At 41.0% G+C, this 23,126-nt stretch overlaps 1 protein-coding gene across 17 annotated transcripts in view; it reads right to left on the bottom strand.

Moving 5' to 3' along the window:
• ADGRL3 (adhesion G protein-coupled receptor L3) overlaps positions 1-23,126 on the bottom strand; it is a 478,165-nt gene that overhangs the window by 66,289 nt on the left and 388,750 nt on the right. For 13 of the 17 annotated variants that reach the window (XM_015861714.1, XM_032444013.1, XM_032444015.1 and 10 more), the window contains 5 exons: positions 21,893-21,931; positions 8,997-9,180; positions 8,096-8,218; positions 6,672-6,880; positions 5,791-5,967 (listed from right to left, as the gene is read on the bottom strand). In XM_015861714.1, coding sequence (XP_015717200.1) covers positions 5,791-5,967; positions 6,672-6,880; positions 8,096-8,218; positions 8,997-9,180; positions 21,893-21,931 — 732 coding nt within the window. The remainder of the gene's footprint in view (positions 1-5,790; positions 5,968-6,671; positions 6,881-8,095; positions 8,219-8,996; positions 9,181-21,892; positions 21,932-23,126) is intronic. The other 4 variants (XM_032444007.1, XM_032444011.1, XM_032444012.1 and 1 more) reach the window with 2 other exon arrangements.

Genomic DNA, 23,126 nt, shown 5'->3' with positions numbered 1-23,126 from the left:
CCAGTTCCAGGAGAGCAGGGATAGGGCTAGACCACACCACAACCTTCCCTTCCGTCCTCATACACGCAGCCACACCTTCCAAGATAAGGAACAGCACAAACTATGAGGCATCTCATTCCCCTTTTCCCCTGCTTATTCTTTAAAGAGCCAAAGCATAACCTTTTCCTCTCTTTGTTCATTCACCTCTTTCAAAAATGAGATTTAAACTGGCTGTCATGTCAAAGAGGCAATCCAAATGGCTAAGACACACAGCATCTCTGAAAAAAAACAGCTAAATATGATCAAGGTACAACAGTCTCCCCAGTTTAAGGACTTTATTTAGGGGAGGGTAGGATGAAGTGGTCACAGAGACATAAGGACCAAAGAGATGTCCATGTAGTCAGAGATGAATAATGTGTTTAAAAGTCTAACATCCAATCAAGGAGGGTCTTGCTTTAAAAATTACTCTCAGTGAGAAAGGAAGGGGATGGCAATATACAAGATGAGGCATGGTGTTTGTAAACGAGTGCTATTTCCATCATAAATTTTATGGTAGAGAATCAGGAAATCCTGCAGGGTGATGCTGTCCCCATTCTACAGCACAGCTCCTTACCATGGATCTAGCCATAGCTCATGGCCCAGAGAACCAAGAAGGATGATATCAAGTAAAATAAATACCCATTGAACTGGGAGGGGAAAAGAAGCCATGGCTAATGATTTGCTGTGCTCTGACATTTCTGGCACCTGTAAGCAGAGAACTAAGAAACCAAATTAAATAAGCTGCAGCTTCCAGCATTCAGACTCAATCTTTTTAAAGGTAGGCTCTAATTTTTTTCTAGGCTGAACATTCTGAAGTTGTTACCTGGGAACATCTGAGCCAGCAGTTCAGGGAGTGCAGAGATGCAGACCAGCAAGAAGTCCGATGTGGCAGAACAACAAATAGTAAGACTGAGCTATGGCTCACTTCAAAATGCTGTGTATCAAACCAAGACTTGGGAACTCAGGGAACTCACTGCAGTGATTTACAGCCCACCTAGACAAAAAGCTCAAGGATTACTACCAGATACACCACACTGAATTGACCCTGTAGGCACAGATTACTTGACCTAATAGGTTTCCTATCGGTAATTTCTGTGATTCATGATAGGTCAGTCAGAGTATGATAGATTTTCTTACCTACAGGGCTTGTGTAGTTTTCCAGGGGAGGCTACACAAATGCTAACAGTATTTTGCAGGTAAGACATTAATAACAGCAGAAGCATGCAACACACAACCAGATGTGCATTTTACATCCCTTTATTCTGGGAGTTCATTGCTGTCACAGATTCCATTTCATAACACAAACTCAAATACAGCTGCATTTTGAATTTTAAAATCCCACTGAAGACAAGTAGATTCAATAACTTTTATGTTTAATTAAACTAGTTCCTATTTAATAACATTACAATGTTACTTTCTACAATATGTAACATACTTCTTTTTGAGAACTCTTTTAATGGTACAAAATGATTTGTCTTGCAAAATTCATCACATAATCTTTCCAGTAATTTAATTCTGCAGTTAAGTGTTTTTGCAATCCTGCACCCGTTTCTGCTTCCATTCAGTGCTGTTTAATCCCACAAGTGCTAATATACAGCTAAGCCAGCACTGTAATAACTTCAGCTTGCTCTTTATATCTGAAATGGCTGTATTGCTTTAGGCAATAGACCACTGTATTCCATTTGGACTTCATATATTTTTATTCCTGTCTCTCCTCTGCTTGCTTTACACTTCCATTCCCCAAATAATTAGCATGATGTAACATGTGGTATAGAACAACATCTGAAAGCTTCAGATTAATTGCTACTGTTAAAACACCTTTATTTTTTGCCCTTTTCCTTCCTCTTTATTTATTTATAAACTTATTTAAAGAAGAGTAAGCTCTGGCACTCACTACACATTGATAAGCAACATTTATCTACCCTAAGGTACCTTTGCTTATTCTGTTTTGGGTGGTTTTTTTTAATTGCATTTTCCCACTAGCACTGAACTTGTTTTCTGGCCGCATATTTTTCCCATGGTACATTTAAGATGCAACTGCTATAATTATTATGATGCAAAACACGAGCTTATATGAAAAACAGTTTGTAAATTTTGAAGAATAACCATGCAGCAATTACATAGGAAGAATGACTTATTTAACTACTGGCTTTCCTCTCTTGGCATGGGAACTACAATGTTTTTACAGAATTTAAGGTCCATAATGATCATTTCACTGATACAAACAATAGATAGATATTTAACACAGACCTCATCTACATTAATTCTATTCCGTGATTTAACAAAATATCCACAAGACTGCAATAACACGGGCCAAATGTACTTCCCAGCTGATGAAAAGCGTCATTTGCTTCCAAGTCTTAAATTCTCTATTCAAAAAGAGGTTCTTGTTTTCCCCAGAAAACTGTCTGGAAGGGCAATTTGGACCACTGTGGGACCAGAAGGTCAACCCTCACTGGGAGGATGCACCAACAGGTACAGGCTCTTCCTAACAGTTCTAAGCCCTCTGTGTGTGCATAGCAACCCCCTGGGTTAGGGCACTGCTGTTCATTATACTCAAATACATTTGCCCCAGCTCTGGGAAAGAACATCTAGGGCAGGATTTTTCTAGACATGCCTTTTTTCACAGCCACCATGCAATCTAGCCCAAAGCCACTTTCAGGGAGGCTTCCAAGTACGTTCAAACCCCTGTGCATGTAAATAAAGGGTGGACTTCAGTTTGGGCACATAAACAACTCTGAGCCCAACTAATTTTAACAGTCAAAACGTAACTTCAAAAGTAAAGTCTCCTCCTCTTAACTGGGAGTCCTATTAAGACTGGAATTGATCCCAGCAACTTCTTCTCTTGAAGCACACCAATAAATCCCCAACACCCGTGGTCAGCCAATGACATTTTCTGCTCCTTTGGACAAAGACATATTGCTGTTTCGAGTTGAGAGCCACACAGCCATCAATCATTTGCTCAGTGGTGCTACCTCCCAGCTCCGCCTTGCCATATATGCTCTGCTAATAATTAAATCCCAGCCCATAACTCCCAGAGCAGCCACCAAGGTCTCCTCTGGAGAACACACTCTTTTGCCATGCAACCAGGGAGGGAGATCATTCATGAGTAGAAGTGACACTTGTCAGATTGGTGTTGGCTTTTGATTAAGGAGCAGGACTCAGATGTCCACTCCCCACGATGCGCAGTGTTCAGTCTCATTAGGTAGGGTATTAAGGATATTCATTACAGCAAAGGAAGCTCCTTATGCTTCCAAAAACCCACCAAACTGAACTCAGTAAATCACAGATCTTAACTACAGAAGAAAACTGTTAATGTGTCAAAAATTTCAGAATATCATTAACAGTGTTTAGGACTGTTCCATTTAGGGATGCTAGTCCATTGTCCCCAGCACCACTTTGAGAAGTCCTGCATAAGCACTCAGCATCCTCCCCCCAGGGATTGTCCTATCTCAAAGACAACTACAAGGTTTCAGATGCACAAACTGCCTTTTTGTACAAGATGCAAAGCAATAAAAAGATGCTAAAGCATGCCTGCAAGAGATGAGTGCGAGTCAATGGATGACAACAATTCCCATTTATTTTTAAACCACTACCTCTCCAAAGCAACAGGTTTTCAGATGGAAGGGGTTTAAAACTCATTGCAGCAAGATAAGAAATGTGTCACTTCCCAGATTTTCACTGAGATAGCCAGATGGCCAGTTCCACCAGCAGACCAGAGGAAGGTGGTAGAGCAAGGAGGAGCAAGGTGACAAGTAGCTAGAGAGAAGAGTTACAGATGTTTGCAGGATACCCACCTGCCCTCCACCCTCAGACTGGCATGATTGCTAAAATAAACATGCCAGGAAGCTGTCTGGTTGCATCAGAATCAGCAAAGTGAAGCCAATTTGGCTGTTAAAACACTGACACTTTGGCTGCAGCCAAGCTATAAAACATGACCCGAAAGTTGTGAGAGCAAACATCCAGAAACATCCACAGGCAGACAGCACACTGGCTTGGCACTCAGGAAGCTTCCAGCTGCAGGTCTTTCCAACCTGTTGGTTGAGCACGGGCAAGCTAGGGTCTTGCCTTCTCTTTCTGCAAGATGAGATAACACCAGTGCTACCAGTCTAATGAGGTGCATGTGAAATGCCATGCAGACAAGGCTTTCCTAGCTGCAGTTTGAGTAGAGGCTTGTTCAGTGCTAGCTTATATCTGCACCATGCAGTACAGATCATGCTTGTTCACATCAGTGGAGTGGAAAGCTATCTGCATTTTCCAGGTGCAACCTCTGACTTCAGTGACTCAGGTGTATCTGTTAACTCCAGGCAGGTGATAAGCAGCCAAACATACGTTTCTTGTGAAGATTCAAGCAATTATGAGAAACTGGCAAAAACACTCTTAGACTGCAGAATACTGTTAACCTGTTGTCACATAAACACATGCTCTGAATTGACCATTTCTTTGGACAACTCCTAGGATAATGTCACAGCCATTTAACGGCACAGCTCCTTGACTGGTAGTGACTCCTTCAGAATACAGAAGATACATAATCCTGCAGCATCAAATCTATCCTTTTCCTCTCAGCTGGACCCAGCTGTTGTGGCAAATGAGCTGCCAGGCTCTCATTTCTTTTTTGTCAAGCATAGGTCATGCATGACAGTGCTTTAATATATATTTTATTTTGCTCTTCAAATTGGTCTTCAGATTAGTAAGTGAAACAAACATATACATAGGAATGATAGTAAAAGACTATTTAAGAAAAGGTATTTTAAAATCATAACAGCTTTTGTGGTTATGCAGCCACACAATTGGCTCTGAAAAGGTCTGCCCAAACAGAATCCCCTAGAGGGCTTCAGAATGGTCGATTTGGCTGCATTTGGCACACAAAATAGAGACAGCGCAGCAAAGAAAATAAAAAGGCCAAAGTCCTTCAGTAATCACAGCCCCCTTTCTATAGCACATGGAAGTGTTTTCAACTAAAGACAGAAAAGACAGCTGAGGAAATGAAAGACATTGTCTCATTCTTGAAAAATATCCCAAACGTGCACTCCTTTCCCCACTAGCACCATAAGGAATGTTTACTTTCAGGAACAAATTCATTAGGTACGACGGGGCTACTCATATGAGAAACCAGTATTACACCAAGGAGGCGGTGCAGGCAACGAAACTAACTGATATGTACCAACATTGGGGGATGTAAAATCGAGACAGGATGGTATAATGAGCTTTTTTTTTTTTTTTTTTTTTTTTAATGTGTAGCTTGCTGTCACATTGTGAGACACAACGAATGTATCTTCCTCCCATAGTTGGTGTCTAGAAAAGATTTTTGACTCCACACATGCACCTCACAAATATGTGCAGATTGTATTATCAGCTGCTGCAAACAGCGCACCCAACTCACACCCAACAAGGCAGTCTTGATTTGCTCCTGTCCCACCATACAAGTTCTCGCTGCTCCCTGTTGGCACAGCTAGGACCCTCAGAGCAAGGATCAGGCTAGGATATGTTCTGGGCCAGACTGCAAAGGATGTGCGGAATCAATGGCTAGCTTGGCTCACCAGTCATCTGCAGTTCTAAGCTGCTCATGCCAGGAGATCGGTGCAGTCTTTGCAGAGGTGTGACCGTCTACTTTTTCACCACATAGCAGAAAGATTTACAGGAGATACTTTCTACCATTAGAGTTACTGTGACACAGCAATTTCCCTGTTCAGCTGCCTTTTGCAGTAACAACATGGTGTTATATCGGCAACTGTTCAGCACATTGGTAGCCTGTAAATTTGCAAAGCCTACCTTAACTTCCACATGTGCCATCAGGACTGCAAAGTTGGTTAGGTGATTGCAGGAGCATGTGGTGTGCGTCTTGTTAGTTGTCAGAAGGCGACATCCTTGTGTGGACCAATACCCTGTCATGGTACGCTTAGTATAGCTCCAGAATGAACAGTTTGGATTGAAATTTTCTTCTGACTGCTGCAAGGAAGCAATGAGTAAATGCAGTAAAATGATAAGGTTTCAGAGATTTCTAAACACATTACCTTTTTTTTTTTTTTCCCCAGAGGCTCTTTGTAACTCTTACTCTTTAATTTTAGATAAATAATCAACAGTGACTTCGAAGTCGAGTATTACTTGTCAACACCAGACAAAGTTAGGTTATTGCTGCTCTCTTTGCTAATACAAACTTAGTTCTTTGTTCTTGATTAATTTCAGACACAGACTAAATTCAGCTCTTCAAAACCAGATTGCTTCATTTGCATTGCAGAGCGGAGAAATTAATTGCTTTAAGCAATCAACTTTAGCAATGACTGTGCTTGGCTAACAGGAGTGCTAGCTGTCCTTTTTCACTGTAATTCCACTTTCCTCTAATATCCCCTGCCACCATGATAAAATAATATTATGGACCATTCTAATATATTGTTGGTTTTTAATTACAGAATGACGTGTGTCAGCAACTGAGCAATGGGCATCAGCTCAAAGGAGACTTTCTTTACTTTTATTAATGCAATACAAAAGAGACTTTCCCCATAAACAACTCAAAGTACAGAGGAACAAACGTGTAATTCAAAATCTAATCAAGGATTGCTGGGGGCCTCAGATGAGCAAACGTTTGAGGCACTTTGTAACAGAAACAGATTATTATTTATATTATTTTTTTAAAGATTTTCAAACTTGCTCACCTTGATATGCTTGACAGTAAAGACCACGGGATCAGCTAGATAAACCTTATTGCTGAACTCTTTGTTTATTGCTGCCGTGATGACAGGGGAGTTGACGATGACGGAGTGATTAGTGGACATTGCTTCAGTTCCTAATTTCATGCTAGCATTCTCCGTGGAGAGATAGGTGCCCAAGTTGTTGTACAGCACAAAGGCCACCCTGATTTCACCTAGAAGAGCAGCGTGAAGTTAGATATCCAGGTCAGTGCACTGGCTTTCATTTTGGATGACAAATTTCTTCTTCGAATGAACTTTATTTTTATTTATTTATTTATTTATTTATTTATTTATTTATTTATTTATTGAGAAAGCATGAAAGAATCAAGATGTGGTGTATGAAAATTCACCTTCTCCTGCCTAGACCAGTGAGCACTACGAAGTACACCAACTGGTCCAAGGACAAGAAGTTATGAGCTGCCACTGGAAAACAAACTCTTTTAAGCAGACACATTGGAGAAGCAAAGGTGAGCTTATTTTTGGCATCAGTAGAAAAACTGACTCCAGAGAAAAGAATTTAGGTGATGCATTTCCCACATGACTTAATGCTATTCTCCAGGCAACGTTTGGAAAATGTATTTCACTCTGGCCTGCCACAGAGTTTGCAAAACTATAAGTCCAGTGCAAGCTCCATTAATAAATTAAGACTACCTCAAAGAAGTGTGAGTTCAATTCTGGGAGAAGAAATCCAAAACTTTCCAATACAATTCCAATCTCACATGAAGAGCAAAACAAAACCAGCAGAAATTTGTCAATCAGATATCCCTCTTCCAATAAATACACCCACCAAGCTTAATTTTTCTACAGTAATTTCTTTCCTAGCTCTTTGGCAGTCTCTAGCTGAATGCCAAGCTGATAAAAATTGATGGGGCTCTCTCAATTTGACTGGAACTCCACTGATATGCTTAGAAATAAAGACTTACTTTCCAACACAATTCTTGTTCCTTACAAATCTTCTCCAAAGCTCACCATTATTAAGATTTGCTGCTATTGCTTCTTCCCTTTCTTTTCAGAAACTTGCATAGTGCGCCACTGTGAAGTAGGTTATTCATACAAGCCTCTTATTCCATGTGAAGGCTCCCATAGCAGTTAACAGTAGTTAGAAGTATTTCTCTAGATGCAGTACTGTGCCCCAACAAACATATCATGTAGGGATCTGGCATATTTCTACCACTATATAATGCTTTTGAAGGATGTCAGTCACTTGACAACATAACACATTCCTTATGAACCTTCAGTCAAGGGCTTGGGCAACTGACATTAACAGAGTGCTTAATACTACACTTATAACAGGCTAAATACTAAACAGTAATTGCAAGCTATTCACAAGCAATGCCTGAAGCACAACTGATTTAAAAGGCCAGCATGGCCAAAGGCGCTGTACTTACCATTTCGGCCATTTTGTTTCAAGGTATTTGCTGAAAGTTGAATGGCGCTCCCATGGCCCGTGTTCTGGGGAAACTTCAGATCTTCTAGATTGCCATCTGTGCTTAGTCTTGCAACTTCCAGCTCTGTTTGCAAGAGAGACCAACATTAAGAAAAACCACCACTGAAAATAATCACCTACACAATACTTGGAAGTTAAAAAATGGTGTTCCAGACCATCTGAAAGCAGAGGAATCAAGTTACAAGGTTTCATACTAGACTCTTTTCAAATCTTTGCCTTGAAGAAGTTTTAGATTTAATTAAAAAATAAAAATAAAAAAAATCAAATCAAATAAATTCATTTCTCTGTGGAAGACAAAAGACAACTAGTTCTTGTAAACAAGAACCTCAGGATATTAAGGACAATGGTTAAAATGAAAATGTGAAAATGCTAGTTCTTCTGCCACTGGCGATTGGTACTTTCTGCAAGTGTTATCAGTGCTTGGGATCTGTATTCACAGAAAAAGAAAGAAGAGTTGTTCTCATTTTACATATGCACAGTGGGAGTGCTGGTGCTTTCCATCATGCTTGTTTTTTAATTAAAATCAACAATCAGCCAAATAAAGACACGAATTTGTATGAAATGAAACACAATTGCATTACGATGAACCATCTCCCTGTGAAGCAGCACTCTCAATGTGCTAGCGCAGATTTTGCACTTAAAGACAGGAGTAATAAAGGCGGTTTAGTTGTTCATTTCCCATGAGATTTCAAGGACAGGGAGCTATTGTATTCCCTTAGGCTCTTTTGGAAAGACTTCCAAGTTTTTCAGACCAATGGCCAAGACACATCCAAATGAAGTCAGGTATCACAACCCTTACTCCCTCTCTGGTGCTCTCAGTATGTACAGGCTCTGTCTCTTACGGATATTGTCGGTGTTTTCACGGACAATGTCAGTCTTCAGCAGGTTATCAGCCAGCACAAAGGCACTGTCCTCCACGGTGTCAAGCAATTTGGTGGCTGCACGTTGCTGTTCACTTGCATTCAGGTCTCTCCAGGCATTCAGAGCCTGCGGCTGCAGGAGGTTGTTCACTGTCTCCACCATGGCCTGCAAAGCAGAGGAACTGAGTAAGAAAGTGCTTGAGCACCTCTGAAATCTCTGACATATGCTCAGTTCCCTTCTCAACACACACAGGGACAGGACAGCACCTCTTTCCCCACCCACTGAGGCAGCCTACAATGAAGCTAGTCATCATGTATTGCATTAGATGACACTGGGAGAAAATCTTGATTTTACTTGATTATCAACTTCTGTGATCATCAGAGCTCAGATTAAGAAGGAATTAAGAGTCAGGGGTGGTGGAGGGGGGATGGGGAAATCCCTAAAGAAACGTGCAAGAAAATATATTTCAAAAGCTATCTGTGAAGCAAGTTGCTGCTATCTGCTGCATTAAGATTCAGAAGCTGAGCTAGGACACCCATGGAAGGTCTCTAGTATCCATTTGCAAGGGCTACACTCCTTCTAGAGCACTTCCCACCACATAATCTCTAACAGGCTGTCACAGAGACTCAGAAACAGTTATGTTACACCCCTTCATCCAGAGAACAAGCAGGTGCCCATAGAGATTTAGATAAGATGCCATATTTCAAATGTCTCAATTTGGGAAGGAGTCAGCCATTTGGCAGGCCTGCCCCACAAAGAGACACCTCCATTGCCAGCTATCACTGACTGTGTAAAACAACCTTCCTTCTAAGATGAAGCTGCCATTCATAACAATACTCTGCATTCTGAAAGTGTAGACATCAAACCCATAGCTCTGTTTTTCAAGACAGACAGTCCCACGGGCTTCCTACATGCTGCAAACCTAAAGCATACTCTGTGGGTCACTTTCATGGAAACACTTTAGTTTTTACTCCTGACTGTCTCTAAATCTACCCACAAGATGATGCATGAAAAGAGGACGTAGCATGGCATGCTCTCTAGCGGAACCCTAAGGAAAAGTGTTCAATGGCAACACAAGGAATTTAGGGCATCGTGACTACCCCTCACCAGTCATGGTCAGATACGAACGTGCAGAGGAAGAATAAAATCATACTGAACCAGAGTAAAATGTTATTGTTGTATGCAGATGACCTTCAGGAGTTTTCTGCTACAGCAATGTTCACAGAAAAGCAAAGACAGCTGGGCCTGCCACTCCTGTTGCTTTTGATCCCAGAAACACAATTAACAGAGACAATGTCATGAGCATCTTCATCCTAAATGTCCTTCAGGTTGAAAAGTTTCTCATAACACCGCAGCTCCAATTGGAAGACTGAGCCAGAATTGGGCTGCTCTGACAGTAAAAAGCTCAGACTTTCCAACTTACTTAATTCATGACAAAATAATTCATCTGTTCTTATGCCAAATCTCTCCTTTACCTTAAGTAGATCTTCCCCTACCTGGCAGCGACTGCCTTGGTCAAGAGGCATTTTTCCTGAGCCTCATAGCTTGGTTTCCAAAGGATAGAGCAGCCAATGCTTCCACCGCTGAAGTAAGTTGAAATGGCTGAAAATCTCTACTGCAAAAAACTTTTTGCTGTGAAGCCTTTACAACACAAGACTTGAATCCCTTTCTCATTTGTTGTTAAGTAGAACTTACTATACATAAATCAATTTTTTAAATTGATTATTAAACTCATATTCTTCAATAGCCTAAAAGTCATCTTAACAAATGTGGTATGCGTGCAGGGAAAATGGTAAACTTTAAAGGTGAAAAAGAAACACTGAGAATCCACTACATTTTAGCATGTTTTTCTGGTGTTTTAAAATCTTAAAGCCTGATTGCTGCAGTTCTCATAAAATGCTGTGTTTTACTAAAGTAGTTTGTCTCTCTGCAAGAAGAAAGAAGGTGTTACTCTTTCACAGTGAGCAAAAACCTTGACTATTTTACCGTGGAGGTTCTACACAACGTAGACTTCTTGCAAAGATCTTATATTCCTGGAAAGCAGAAAAAGAGCATTTTTCTCCCTTTTCAATGTTAGCATGCAAATCACAACTTGCCTTACATCCATTTAGCTCAGCTCCTAATGGTGTTTTTAAATCTCTATTAAAATAACATGCTGGATTCTTTTATCAATATCTGAGTGGTTAAAACAGTCATTGCAGCAGATCTAGCTCCTGACTCTGGATGGAAAGGTAACGTCTATTTGTCTAAACATGAAACAGATGCCAAGATATTTCTTTTACAGTGAAACACATGCTACAAAGATTTTTCCTCAGAAAGGAAGTAACATATATACCATTTATTTTAACAAAGCGTGTGTGCATACAAAGCTTGACAGAGAACCTCACTTAGGCCTTATGTGCCACCTCCTGCACACTGAGCTGTGCTCTCCATCCAAGAAGCATCTTCAAGTGACAAGCCTGAAAACAGCCATTTCATGTCACTCTGGTTCCAGGGCCTGACTCTAAACCTCCTGTAAGATTTCCAAGGACTTCAGTTCCGGTCCCTAACACATATCTGAGCAAGTTGGTAGACTTCATCATTGGCAATACATCCGAGATGTATTTAGTCCATTGCTTTTCCCAGAGGGTCAATCCCCTCACCTGCCTCAGTGCATTAATCAAGTGTTCCCCACATTATATTTCTGAGTGCAGCACTTCATTATGGCTGAGTGCTGTGGGCTGAAGCCAAGGAGATGAGGTGCTAATGAAATGTTTGCATTTTGGACAGGAGCTGAGGTAGGTGTTTAAATGAAACAAAACAGCTGTTAAAGCAACAGTGTCTCTTGAGAAAAAGATGCCAAATGGGAAAAGTTCGACAGGAGAAAGAGAACTGTGGGAAGGCAGGCACATGGGACACAGACTGGCCTGTGTCTTTGCGTTTTGCTGAGGTTTAGGTTGGTTTGCCACCAGTACCAACAAGTTCGTGGAGTGATGAAGTTCTATCAAAGAAGCAGAAGTGCCCTTCTAGTAAAGCCTCTCAGAGACCAGCAGAAGGATTAGCCCTGACAAAGGACCTTTGAAACGAGGAAGGCATGAGATAACCTAGGAGCTGATGACTTGATGAGTGTTACCCTTGGTGACCTTGATGAAAGTGGGGATTTTCAAAGGGAGCTAAGGAAGTTCTGACCAATTCTGTGCATCTACCTCACTGAAGAGTTTGTCTCTTTCCCATACTAAAGCTTTTCTGCTGCTGTGATCTTCTCTTCCAAACACAGCTCAATTTGGTGAGCAACTTTCAAGGGAACCATGGCATATCTGTGAGCCTCAGGCAAAATAAAAGTATGGGCTCCAACACATCTCAATGTCCCCTACAATACAGAAAAATAAAGAAAAAAAACCACAAACCCCACCAATGCCAAGGTTGCTGGGGCTTAATGAACAAAGAGCATGAACAAGTAAGCATACAATCAGGGAGAAGTATAAAAGCAAGAGAAATTACACAGAGAGTGACCTTGAGAAGTGTGAACAAATGAAGGGTGAAGAGTATTTCAGAGGGAGACAGGAAAGAAGACTTTCCATCCATCCTGGGATGTGTAGGTGTGGCTCTATGTTAACCTATATATAGAATACTAAACTTCCTAAACACAAACTTGTCTTGTGCAGAACAATCATCCTGAGTCAGATGACAGGTTGAATGTGTCTAACACACTGTCTTCAACAGTGGCTACAAATGGACACATCAAACATAGAAGACAAATTCCATGGTGGGGAACTCTTACACTGTGCAGTTAATATGGCACCAAGGAGTGTAATTTCAATGCAAATGAATGTGATAAACTGCAGAGGGATTTTATTTTTTCCTTCAGATAAGCACATATGGCTCATGATTTTTTTATTTTGTCCTTAGGTAACAAAACAGAAGCAAAATGTAAAGTTTCTCTCCCAAACACTTATAAAAGGTATTAAAAGTCATACTGTCGAAAGGTAACTAAGAATCTTCAGTAACCATGTATTCCTAAAGGGGATCACGCATATCCCACCAATTTCCTTTGTGACAGCTGCTTCATCCTGTAAAAATGAAGTTTGTTTGTCCATCTGTTTTTATGTTCTGCCCCCTTAGGAATACTTGGCCAGAATACATGATTATGTGACACACAATTTAAACCTAGAAGGGAGGATATACACAGTGATACCATACCCATTGGCTTATCTCTCATCATATCAAAATCCAAAGCATTACTCTTTGACAAAAATAGATTCTGTAATGTAAAATCTGTCTTTATGCGGGAATTGAACCTGGAAATCACCTAAAGATGTTAGATCTACTAATCTTCTTGTCAAATTTGGGACTGGGACTCATTGTGCCATGTTTTTTAGGCACAGCAACCTTAACTTTAGAAGACCAGCAACTCTCCAGGTGTCAAGTCCTAAAGGTACAACATTCTAAACCTTAATAGTCCATTTTGTCCTCCTGCTGAGCAGCTGACAGAAAAAAATCAACCACAAACCCACAACAAAATGCCAACAAAAAACACCAATGAACTGAGAGAGCATGTTTTCAAGGGTATGTGAGAAAATACCTCTTCATGCCAAGTGAATACCAGCAGGCCCCTCAGGGAATACTGGTTGAGTCCCTCTGCATAGTAATTTTCAAATTCACAGTTCATCCTTCTTTGCAATACAGCACCTCCTTAGGAAGAGACTGAAAATGAACTATAAATTATTTTGCACGTAACTTATATCAAGACCTCAGCTCCTATAGCAGCTCTGGCATTAAAGCACCACTTTTGCAACGACATCTCTACTTAAAAGAAATGCATTTTATAACTTTTAAAGCCTTATCTCACACTGCTAACACTTGCCTTCCTTGGCCTGAAGGGAATATTTGATGCAATGCACTTTCAAAAATGAGTACAGAAGGAGCTACGTCAACAAAGCTGTGCTTTGCACTAGTATACTCAGTCAAATATAAAGTCAAAGTTGATTGTGTGAAACAAGCAATGCTTGTACGGCTACCCCTACACAAAAGGTGTTTGCTGGCATAGTTTTGCTGAGAAAAGCCTGCTCACCCTTTCCTAGAACAGTGGCACTAAGGCCACAGAGAGCAACCACAAAGTTGCAGCCTTAGACGGTTCTTTGTCTGAAGTTCTGGTCCTGTCTGAGGCCTGTGGGTGCTACTCCAAAACAAGTGCATCACCATCTCTATTCAAAGCATGCACAAAACATTATTATCCCACTTTTTAATAGCAGCCTGAGGTTTTATGGTAAATTGGTGGAGGAAAAAAAAAGTATGAAAACCCTTTCAGGTCTAAAGTGCACAGTGAAAATGAAAAACACTTCAGACAGCAGATGCACTGAAATGTAGATATGGTTCAGTGATCACAATATTATGCTCTTTTTTTCCCCCCTTTCCCTATTAGAAACTGGGAACGCTTTAAAAGAGCTTACCTGCCTTCAAGAACAGCTAATTTTTCTCTGTATTCAAATGAAACACACAGCTTTAAAACAAACCCCCTTTTAAGCTATCAATATTTGCAAACCTCCAAAGTAATTGAGTTAAAGGCACAATCGATGACCCTGATGACAAATTCTGCTGGAAGTTTGCAATTGTTGCCTCTGGACAGAAAAAGCTCCAACAAAAGAGAATCTCCCATTATCTCTGAATATACCTGGTGCAGACTAAATGGACATCCAAGGTGAGAAGACCTGGATGAAAGCAGGTATTTGGGCACGCAAGGAGAGGCAGCCCTGGCAAGGTTATTATACTGAAAAGGACCAGCTCAGGAAATGGTTGGCCTTAAGGTAACAAATGAATGACAGCTTGATCCCTCTGCAGCAAGAAATGCATGTGCTGAAGCTGTCATCTGTTACGTGGGAAAAAGTAAGCGCACATGTTACTTCTTCAGCTCCCTAAACAAGGAAAATGTTGTCTTGGCTAAATAATGATATTACATCACATTTTTTAGCTGAGATGTGTATTCAGATCTTTCTGTGACATGGCCCTTTGCTTTCCTGGCATTTGTTCTTTTAACTTCAAATTATTCTCTAGTCAAAGCACCAGAACATAGCTTAGCTTACAGGGAAGCCCAGCCAGTCCAAGGCTTTTTCCAAAACAACTTGCTCATCATAAAATATCTATGTTATTCACTGAAATGGATAGGCACATATTTAGATTGAATCTAGCTTAACCACAACAAGAGGTTTTACATATATATATATATATATATGATTAGTTTACCTACTGCTAATCTCCACTTCTGCCTTCAGAACTAACCCAGAAGCACCAGTCTACACCCACTGACAAAGTAGGTGACTGACAACTGATGGCATCAGTTTCAGTGAACTGAATCCAAACCCACAGTTTGGTGAAGGCAAATGGAGAACTTCCTTTGAATCTGCAGAGGAATTTCTAAAGTAACTCCATAGATTCAGGGGAAAAGGTGTTTCTGTTGTCATTGTAAGAACTGTAGGAAACAGCCTGAATTTCAGTGGCAATGGGAACTCACTGCACTGAGAATAAAGGTACCAACCTTTATTAAAATCAGGTCATTTACAAAATGCTGAACTATGGAATTAATGGCCTTGCACTAGGCACACAAGGTTTGCAATCGTGGCCTTGAACTACTAATAATCACCTAATGGGAGGAGAGAAAAAAAAAAGGAAAAAAAATAAAGGACATCTGAGAAATAAAAGAAGGTTACAAATTACAGGTTACGGTTTTGCTTTGCTTAGTATATGAGGAAGAATATTTTAAGGTCAGAAGGCCTTAAGTAGGACTGAAATAAAAGGAATTGATTGCCAAGAAGGAAATAACATACGATCTATTTCATCTAATGAGATCTTCCCTACGGAATAAGCTGAGAACTGCATTTATGAATCATCTGTATTTGCTGCCCTACTGTTTGGGATGTGAGACCATACAAGCAACTGCTAGAATAATCACACAGGGGAAGTGAGCAAAGATGTAGAAAGAAAGGAAAATGGCTTGCCAATGATAAATGCTTGTTTGATGAAATATCCACTGCCTTCAAGGGAACTCCTAGGGCGTCTGTGAGATTCATCTTCTCCCAGTGGTCCAAATCAAAGGGACATCTCCCACTGGTCTCTACAGCAATTCACACTGAGATTTTTTCCTGTGCCTCCAGATATAAGGGCTGACTCAGCCTTAAGCAGAAAGTAAGCACACAGTAATACAGAAAATGTTATATTTTTTTTTCAGCTTTGCTGTTACATGTGAGAGCATTGCTACACATGAAGCTTAGTTGTAGGCAGAGGAATATATATGGTCACATTCCAATATCCATGTGAAAAATGTCAGACTCCAGTGACAAACCCAAGGCAGCCGCTTTGAACCTCCTCTCCCCTAACAACAAGCTCAATGCAGCAGAAACACACAGTGTGGGGATTTATATTTTGCTCTTACTGACATAAATCAAGTATGGGTCTATCAAGCTGTGAAGTATATTAAGTTCACAGAGTTTTAACAAAGGGCTACCCAAGCACTGAACCCTGCTGTGAGTCACACTTCTTTCAGATGTCCTTTTAATTACATTAAATGAAAGTCCAGAGCACTTCGATGCTTATAGGCAAACACCTAGATACCTTGAAAAAGCTGCTAAAAGTACTCCCCATAGCTATAGTTAATATACTACATTGTATGCACACTGCTAGCCAATTTATTCCAGCCACTTCAACAACGATACCTCTCCTGACAGGCTGTGCAGAATAGCATCAGGAGTCGAGCGAGGCACAAATCATTAGAGGACTCTGAAAGTTGTTTGACATGCACCGCAGAGCTCTTTGTCATACAGCCAATTAAGTGACCAAACAAGGAACTTGAAAATCCTCATTAATTTGCCCCTTTCTTTATAAATGGAGGTTAGAGTCTTTCTTGTTGCAGGCACAACAAGAACACAACTAAATGCAGTATAATTCAATTTATTCTCTGTCTCAAGAGCTTCTCTCGTTTAGTCTTTGCAGAAGTTGAGGCCAGCTGGGCAAGCAAGCAAGAAGTGAGAAAAACAGAATTAATCCACTTTAAATACTACTGGCAAAGTCCCAAACACACCTTTTATCTGCTAAGAGCTACTAAATTTGCAAAGGAAAAAAAAAAAGTCTCCTCTTTTCCACTGCTCTAAACTTAATGCCTTTAACCTTTTGGGGGAAAGCCTTTCATTTTTGCTTAGTACAGCAATTCAAACAGCCTATGTTAGAAGTATGAAGCATACAGAAAACTTCCAAGAGAACAAGAAGGACAATTCTGATGGCAGCCACCTGCCATCAGCTACCTAGACCCTCCCAGGGCTCAGTGCTGGCCTGGTTGGTGGCTCTGATGACATCCGTATCCAGAAGCTCATGGTCTGTCTGGATAGGGTGGCACCACCATTATCTTCTCTATCTACTGTAAAGGTAAGCTCAGATTTACAAATCAGGGCAAACTAGTTTTCAGCTCAGCCCAGAGAACAGCAAGAACCAGAGCATGAAATGCTGTTAGAGCAGGAAAATGTTACAAAAGTGACTCTCTGCTGCTTCCTTCCACACTCCCCTTAAACAACCACTTAGTTTGGTTACTGTATTCACCAACCTATACCTTTGAAACAGCTGAGACTAACTTTAAGAACAAAGGAAGAATGGGAAATTTTTGACTTCTGCAGTGTCTCTCAAATGCACCACACAGTTGTATACAGGAAGGGGTTGCTGGTTGGCACTGCAGAGAAAGACATCAGTCTTGTGATGCCCCCAGGCTCCAGACCAAAAATCCAAGCAAAGCAAGTAGATGAGCTCAGACTGTAATCAAGTACACACCTGTGTTTAAGAGGACTTTGCATGCCTGCTCTATGTGGTATGAGCCTTTATTAAAGCTCTTGTTTCCACCTACTAAATCTTGCAGCAAACTTCTATATTTTTTCTCATGTTAATAGGGCCTCATTTACTGTACCAAGTGTTCATATTTTTCTTTACTATCCTTACTTTGTATGCAGAAGCCAGGGGAATTGATTTGATCTGGTAAACTGCACGGCAGTCAGTTTCACCTCTGTCCCTGGAAAGGTGCTGGAACAGTTTGGTCTGGATGCCTTCTGCGAGCAATTGGAAAGGAAGAAGTTTATCAGGAATAGTCAGCATGGATTCACCAAGGGCGAATTGAGCTCAATCAACCTGGATGCCTTCTATGATGGCATCACCAGCTGGGTAGATGTGGGGAGAGCAGTGGATGTCATCTACCTTGACTTCAGCAAGGCTTTTGATACTGTCTCCCATGACATCCTGATAATGAAGCTGAGAAAGTGTGGGATAGATGAGTGGATGGTGAGGTGGGTTGAGAACTGGCTGACTGGCCGAGCTCAGAGGGTTGTCATTGGTGGTGCAAAGTCTGTTTGGAAACCTGTAACTAGCGGCGTTCCCCAGGGGTTGGTGCTGGGTCTGGTCTTGTTCAGCATCTTCATCAATGACCTTGATGAGGGGATAGTGTCCATCCTCAGTAAGTATGCTGATGATACAAAGCTAGGAGGATAGGCTGACAAACCTGAAGGCTGTGCTGCCATTCAGCAAGACCTGGATAAACTGAAGAGCTGGACAGCAATAAATCAGATGAGGTTTAACAAGAGCAAGTGTAGAGTCTTGCACCTGGGAAGGAATAACCATGAGTATCAGTACAGGTTGGGGTATGACCTGCTAGAGAGGAGCTCTGTGGAGAAGGACCTGGGTGTTCTGTTGGAGGACAGCTTGGCTGTTAGACAGCAGTGTGCCCTTGTGGCCGAGAAGACCTGGGGGGGGGGGGCAAGAATCATCTCTGGAAAAAGAACAAACATAAACTCTGAAAGAAATACAGAAAATTCTTATTGGTTTATGTCACACACCAGTCACCAAATGAGGCTACAGCCATCCAATGTGTCATCTGTTGTGACTCACTCTCTTGCACAATGACTTTGTCATTCCTTTCCCAAAATAGAGTGCCAAGAACAGTGTGTTACATAAAGGTGGGCATGATCATGCAGGGAGACACAGCTCCAGAAGGAATCTGTGCACAGATCATTCACAACCACCAAAAATTCAGACACCTGGCCTAATGCTCCTTAGCCAATGGAGCACCTTTCCAAGCTCCCTCCATCCATCCTGGAAATCCACCACAGCAATCCCACCTTCTCTACGTGTCTCTTAATATTGCAAGTTAAAGCTCCTGTGGAAGTTTCTTCACTGAGATGGGCAAATCCCAAGCAGCTGTCCTGTCATTATATAAACATGTATTATTACATCACTCATCAGATTGGATATTATTTTTTTTTTTGAGAGAATAAAGGTAATTTACCACATTTTCCACTAATGAAGGGGCTTCTGTAACCTCTGTCTTCAGTAAAAATATAAATAAATCCCTGCGCTTATATCTCAAGAAATATTATGTCAAGTTAATCAAGAAATATTGTAGCATTGTACAGATAGATCTAATTGATTATTTGTTTAAAATAGGTATTACCAAGGAGGATAAGGTGACAATCTAGTACTGCACTCTAATAGTCTAATCTTTGAATAACTACAAGTTAGCTACAATTTTGTCAGCCCCAATAGACCATTAAGACTAATTTTAGTAATTATTATCTTCTCAAGTCACCCTCTCTTTCCTCAAATCCACCTTTTTTCAATTGTGCTTTTGATTTTTACAGTTAGTGGGCATCTCTCATATACACTTTGCACCGTGTTTTTCTTTTTCTAAGGAGGGCAGGACTGCAGCTACATTTCAACACATACAACAGCCCCCCATGCTGCATTCAGTCACAAATGCTTTTCATGACAAAGGGATTAGAACAAAGAAATTGTGACAGAAAGGCTGAAAACTCAATTTCTCTGTCACTGCTGACATATTTCCAGGGACTTCCCACCTCTCATTAACTTCAAAAAGTCCAGGATTTCCCCATTTAAAGTATTTTGAAAAAGCTCTGCAAAGCTGCCTTTGACAGTACAGACATTTCAGTGCCTGCTGAAGCATAAGTGGCATGTAACGGGAATATGTGCAGTCACATTCAGTTGTTACTACAGATAAACTCTCCCCCACAAGATATTTTGATGACTTTAGCTACATGGTTTGCAAATGGAAACATACTGTATGAAAATATGTCTAGATACATTATTTTACCCCCATGTAATACAAAGTAGAGTTGAAAGGTTCAATTAGGTCATCCAATTCATTGTTCGCGTCCTCCATTACAAGACTGTCCTTTTCAATACATTTACCAGCTTTGTCCATATTTATACTAAACAGCTCAGGCAATGAGCTTTCGTCAGCTTTGGTCTACTAAAGTGGTAAGCAAATGATTAATGTTTAAACACACCAGTAGCCTTTCCAAGAGAAAGGCAAAGAGTCCTTGAAATTAAGGGTAAGTTTAAGTTTGTGCAGAATTCAGGTCCTATTCTATCAATGCCAAGCTTTTGTAGAGTACATTAAATCCACTATTCACTACTGCTTGAAAGAAGACAAAAAGACCAGGAGCATGTATGCAGCCTGCAGAGTGTTTCTATGCAGCTAGGGAAAGGACAACTACAGACCGAGCAGTACACAAGATCCCCAACAGGGCTGCATGAACCATGGTCAAGCCAGCCTAACCCTGTTTATGCTCTCACCAGGGGACAAGACAGCCAGCTGCAGTGCAAACATTCCTTAAAATACTAGTTACCTTCTCTGGAATCTTAACAGAGGCCAGACCAGCCACAATATGTATAACTTCACAACTTGTCTTTACCCATTAATGTATAAGGAAGGAAACAGATGAGAGATGGCTTTCTGTCACAACCGTATCCAAAGGAAAGACAGACAGCTACCAGTACAGAGGTGTACTGTTTTAAAATTTAATGCCCTAGAAATCTAAACCACCTAATCCCACACACTAAATGAAGCATGTACTCACAAAGTAAAGTCAATATGGGAAGTAGGAAGTTCAACTTTGCAGACATAGAACAGGTATAGGCAGTCCCTTCCAGAAATGTGGGTTTCACTTTTACACCTCTGTTTTGTACACACATATGAATAATGACCAACCATCCATAAGTACAACACTGAAGTCCATAAGCACAAGACAGAAAAGAGGGGGTAAAGCATTCACATTTTTAAAGCAGTATTAACTCACCAATAGTATACAAACAGCTTTATATAAAAGTCACTGGAGCAAATGCTATAAAAGCCTAGGTGACAGGATAAATAATGGCATAAGCCAAGGCCTCACTCTTGAGGAGACTACAAGCAGTCTGTCCAAGACAACAGGCCTTGACTTTGTTCATGTAAAACACAATGCAAGCCTGCAAAACTCAGGCTGCAGCTGGGTGAACTTTATGGGACGTTATGTTCCTAATCCTATATTTAGTTTTCAGCACTCTCCTCCTTCTTACATCTCTCTGTGAGGACACTGCATTTCATTATGATTCTACCTCCTCCCTTATGCCAAGTGCTGCAATTTTGAATTGTTTCTAAATTTGCAAGTGCAAGAGGAGAAGAAGGAAAACCAAGAAAATGCATACAGCCATTATTTGAGTAACACGTTGCAAGTGTAATCCAACTGGTTTGGAGAGATCTTTGTGAGCAGTAGTTCAGCATTCTTTATGCATGCATACAGTTCTGCTTACTGTAATGGCTGAATGGGTCTTGTCAGAGCTCTTCTTTTTATTTTCTCTTAATTTTTTTGTGTTTGGTTCCCCCCCCCCCTCCCCCCAGGAGTTTTTGTCCCAGATTTTTGTTAAGTCTGTGGACCTGGGCAGGTGTGGAGGGGAATTGAATAACAGAAAGGTCATATTATCCTGTAACCTTAAAGCTTGCTGCCACAAAGACAGTAAAAATCAGACCGACAGACAAGAACCACTTCACAGTCATTCAGTCAAACAACTGGACGTGCATTAAAAACACAAGAAATACCTGGACATAGGCCCTGCAAGAGCGCTCCCTTTTCTGAAGCTGAGTCCACAAAGACAGCAGATTAAAGACGGAATAGAAAAAACAAGTTAGTGACAGAACAAGGGGAAAAAATTGAAGAAAATGCCTACATAAAAACCTCATTTCNAGCTCTGAAAACCAAACCAAAGGAAATATGTGAGTTAGGCCGCGTTGGAAGGCAGGAAGGATGGGATCCAGAAATACGTGTTAGTCCTTTTTCAGTAAAGCCCACACATGCAACTTTGCAAGAGCAGCTGTTAGACGGTGGGAGAAGTAAAGTGGAGGTACTCAAGAAACCACCTTTCCTTGGAAAGCACGCACAATATTCCTACGTCAAACAAGGCTAGAAAAGATGAGCTAGTTGTTATTTATACAAGAGAGGTGTGGGCTATGTGCAGCTGGAGAGTGTTTTTGTGCTGAGCTGCAGCAGAGCTTTGGACATGCAGGGAGCAAGCCATATGCAGGACAGTGGTGGGGACTCATCCTGACATGACTGCTCAAGTCTCTGTTTCAGGCAGAGCCTCTCACGGCCCACCTTGTGGTCATGCCTAGAACTCCAGCAGAGTGCATTGCCCAGAGGTTCTGAATACATAAAGGGCCACCTAAGAGGCTGTAACAATGAAATGCGGATCACATTAAATATTTCCAGTTGAGGCCATTTTCTCCTCTTTAGATTAAACTACTTCTTAAGAGCTAACCTTCCCAGTTCTCTTTCATATTGAGTTGTCCTTTCCTTTGTAATTACTGGGCTTAAACACTTCATATGCTAAATAGCCTTTCCATAAAGAATCCCACCTTTATAATAAGAGCCACATTTAAGACTGTACGTTGATATGTACTCGCATGCCTCCTACCAGATAACTGCACTTCAGCGTGTCATGAAATTCAAATAGGCTCTTATTTACCTCGATGGGACTTAGCAGGCTGTCTGCAACAATGAGCAAACATGCTCTGCAACAGTGCAACTGAAGTCTGGCTGCTCAGAGCTGCTGCCTTTGCTGGGTTGTATTTTGCAGATCTACCTGGGTTGAAAATGGAGATGGAGAATCTCCAGGGAGATTAAGGGGTGACTTGTGCTCTCTACTCATGTCAGTGCCATCCCATTAGTACAGCGGAGAGCCAGAATTGTCCCTGAGAGTTCTGAGGCTCCGAAACAAACAAAATACACTGAGGTATTGTGCAGTGCCTAATTTCAATTTCTAATTCATCAATTTGT

Source organism: Coturnix japonica, chromosome 4 (genome assembly GCF_001577835.2).
Source record: "Coturnix japonica isolate 7356 chromosome 4, Coturnix japonica 2.1, whole genome shotgun sequence".
Classification (NCBI taxonomy): Eukaryota; Metazoa; Chordata; class Aves; order Galliformes; family Phasianidae; genus Coturnix; species Coturnix japonica.
Note: the sequence above shows the minus strand (reverse complement) of the source record. Positions and strands in the feature narration are given on the sequence as shown.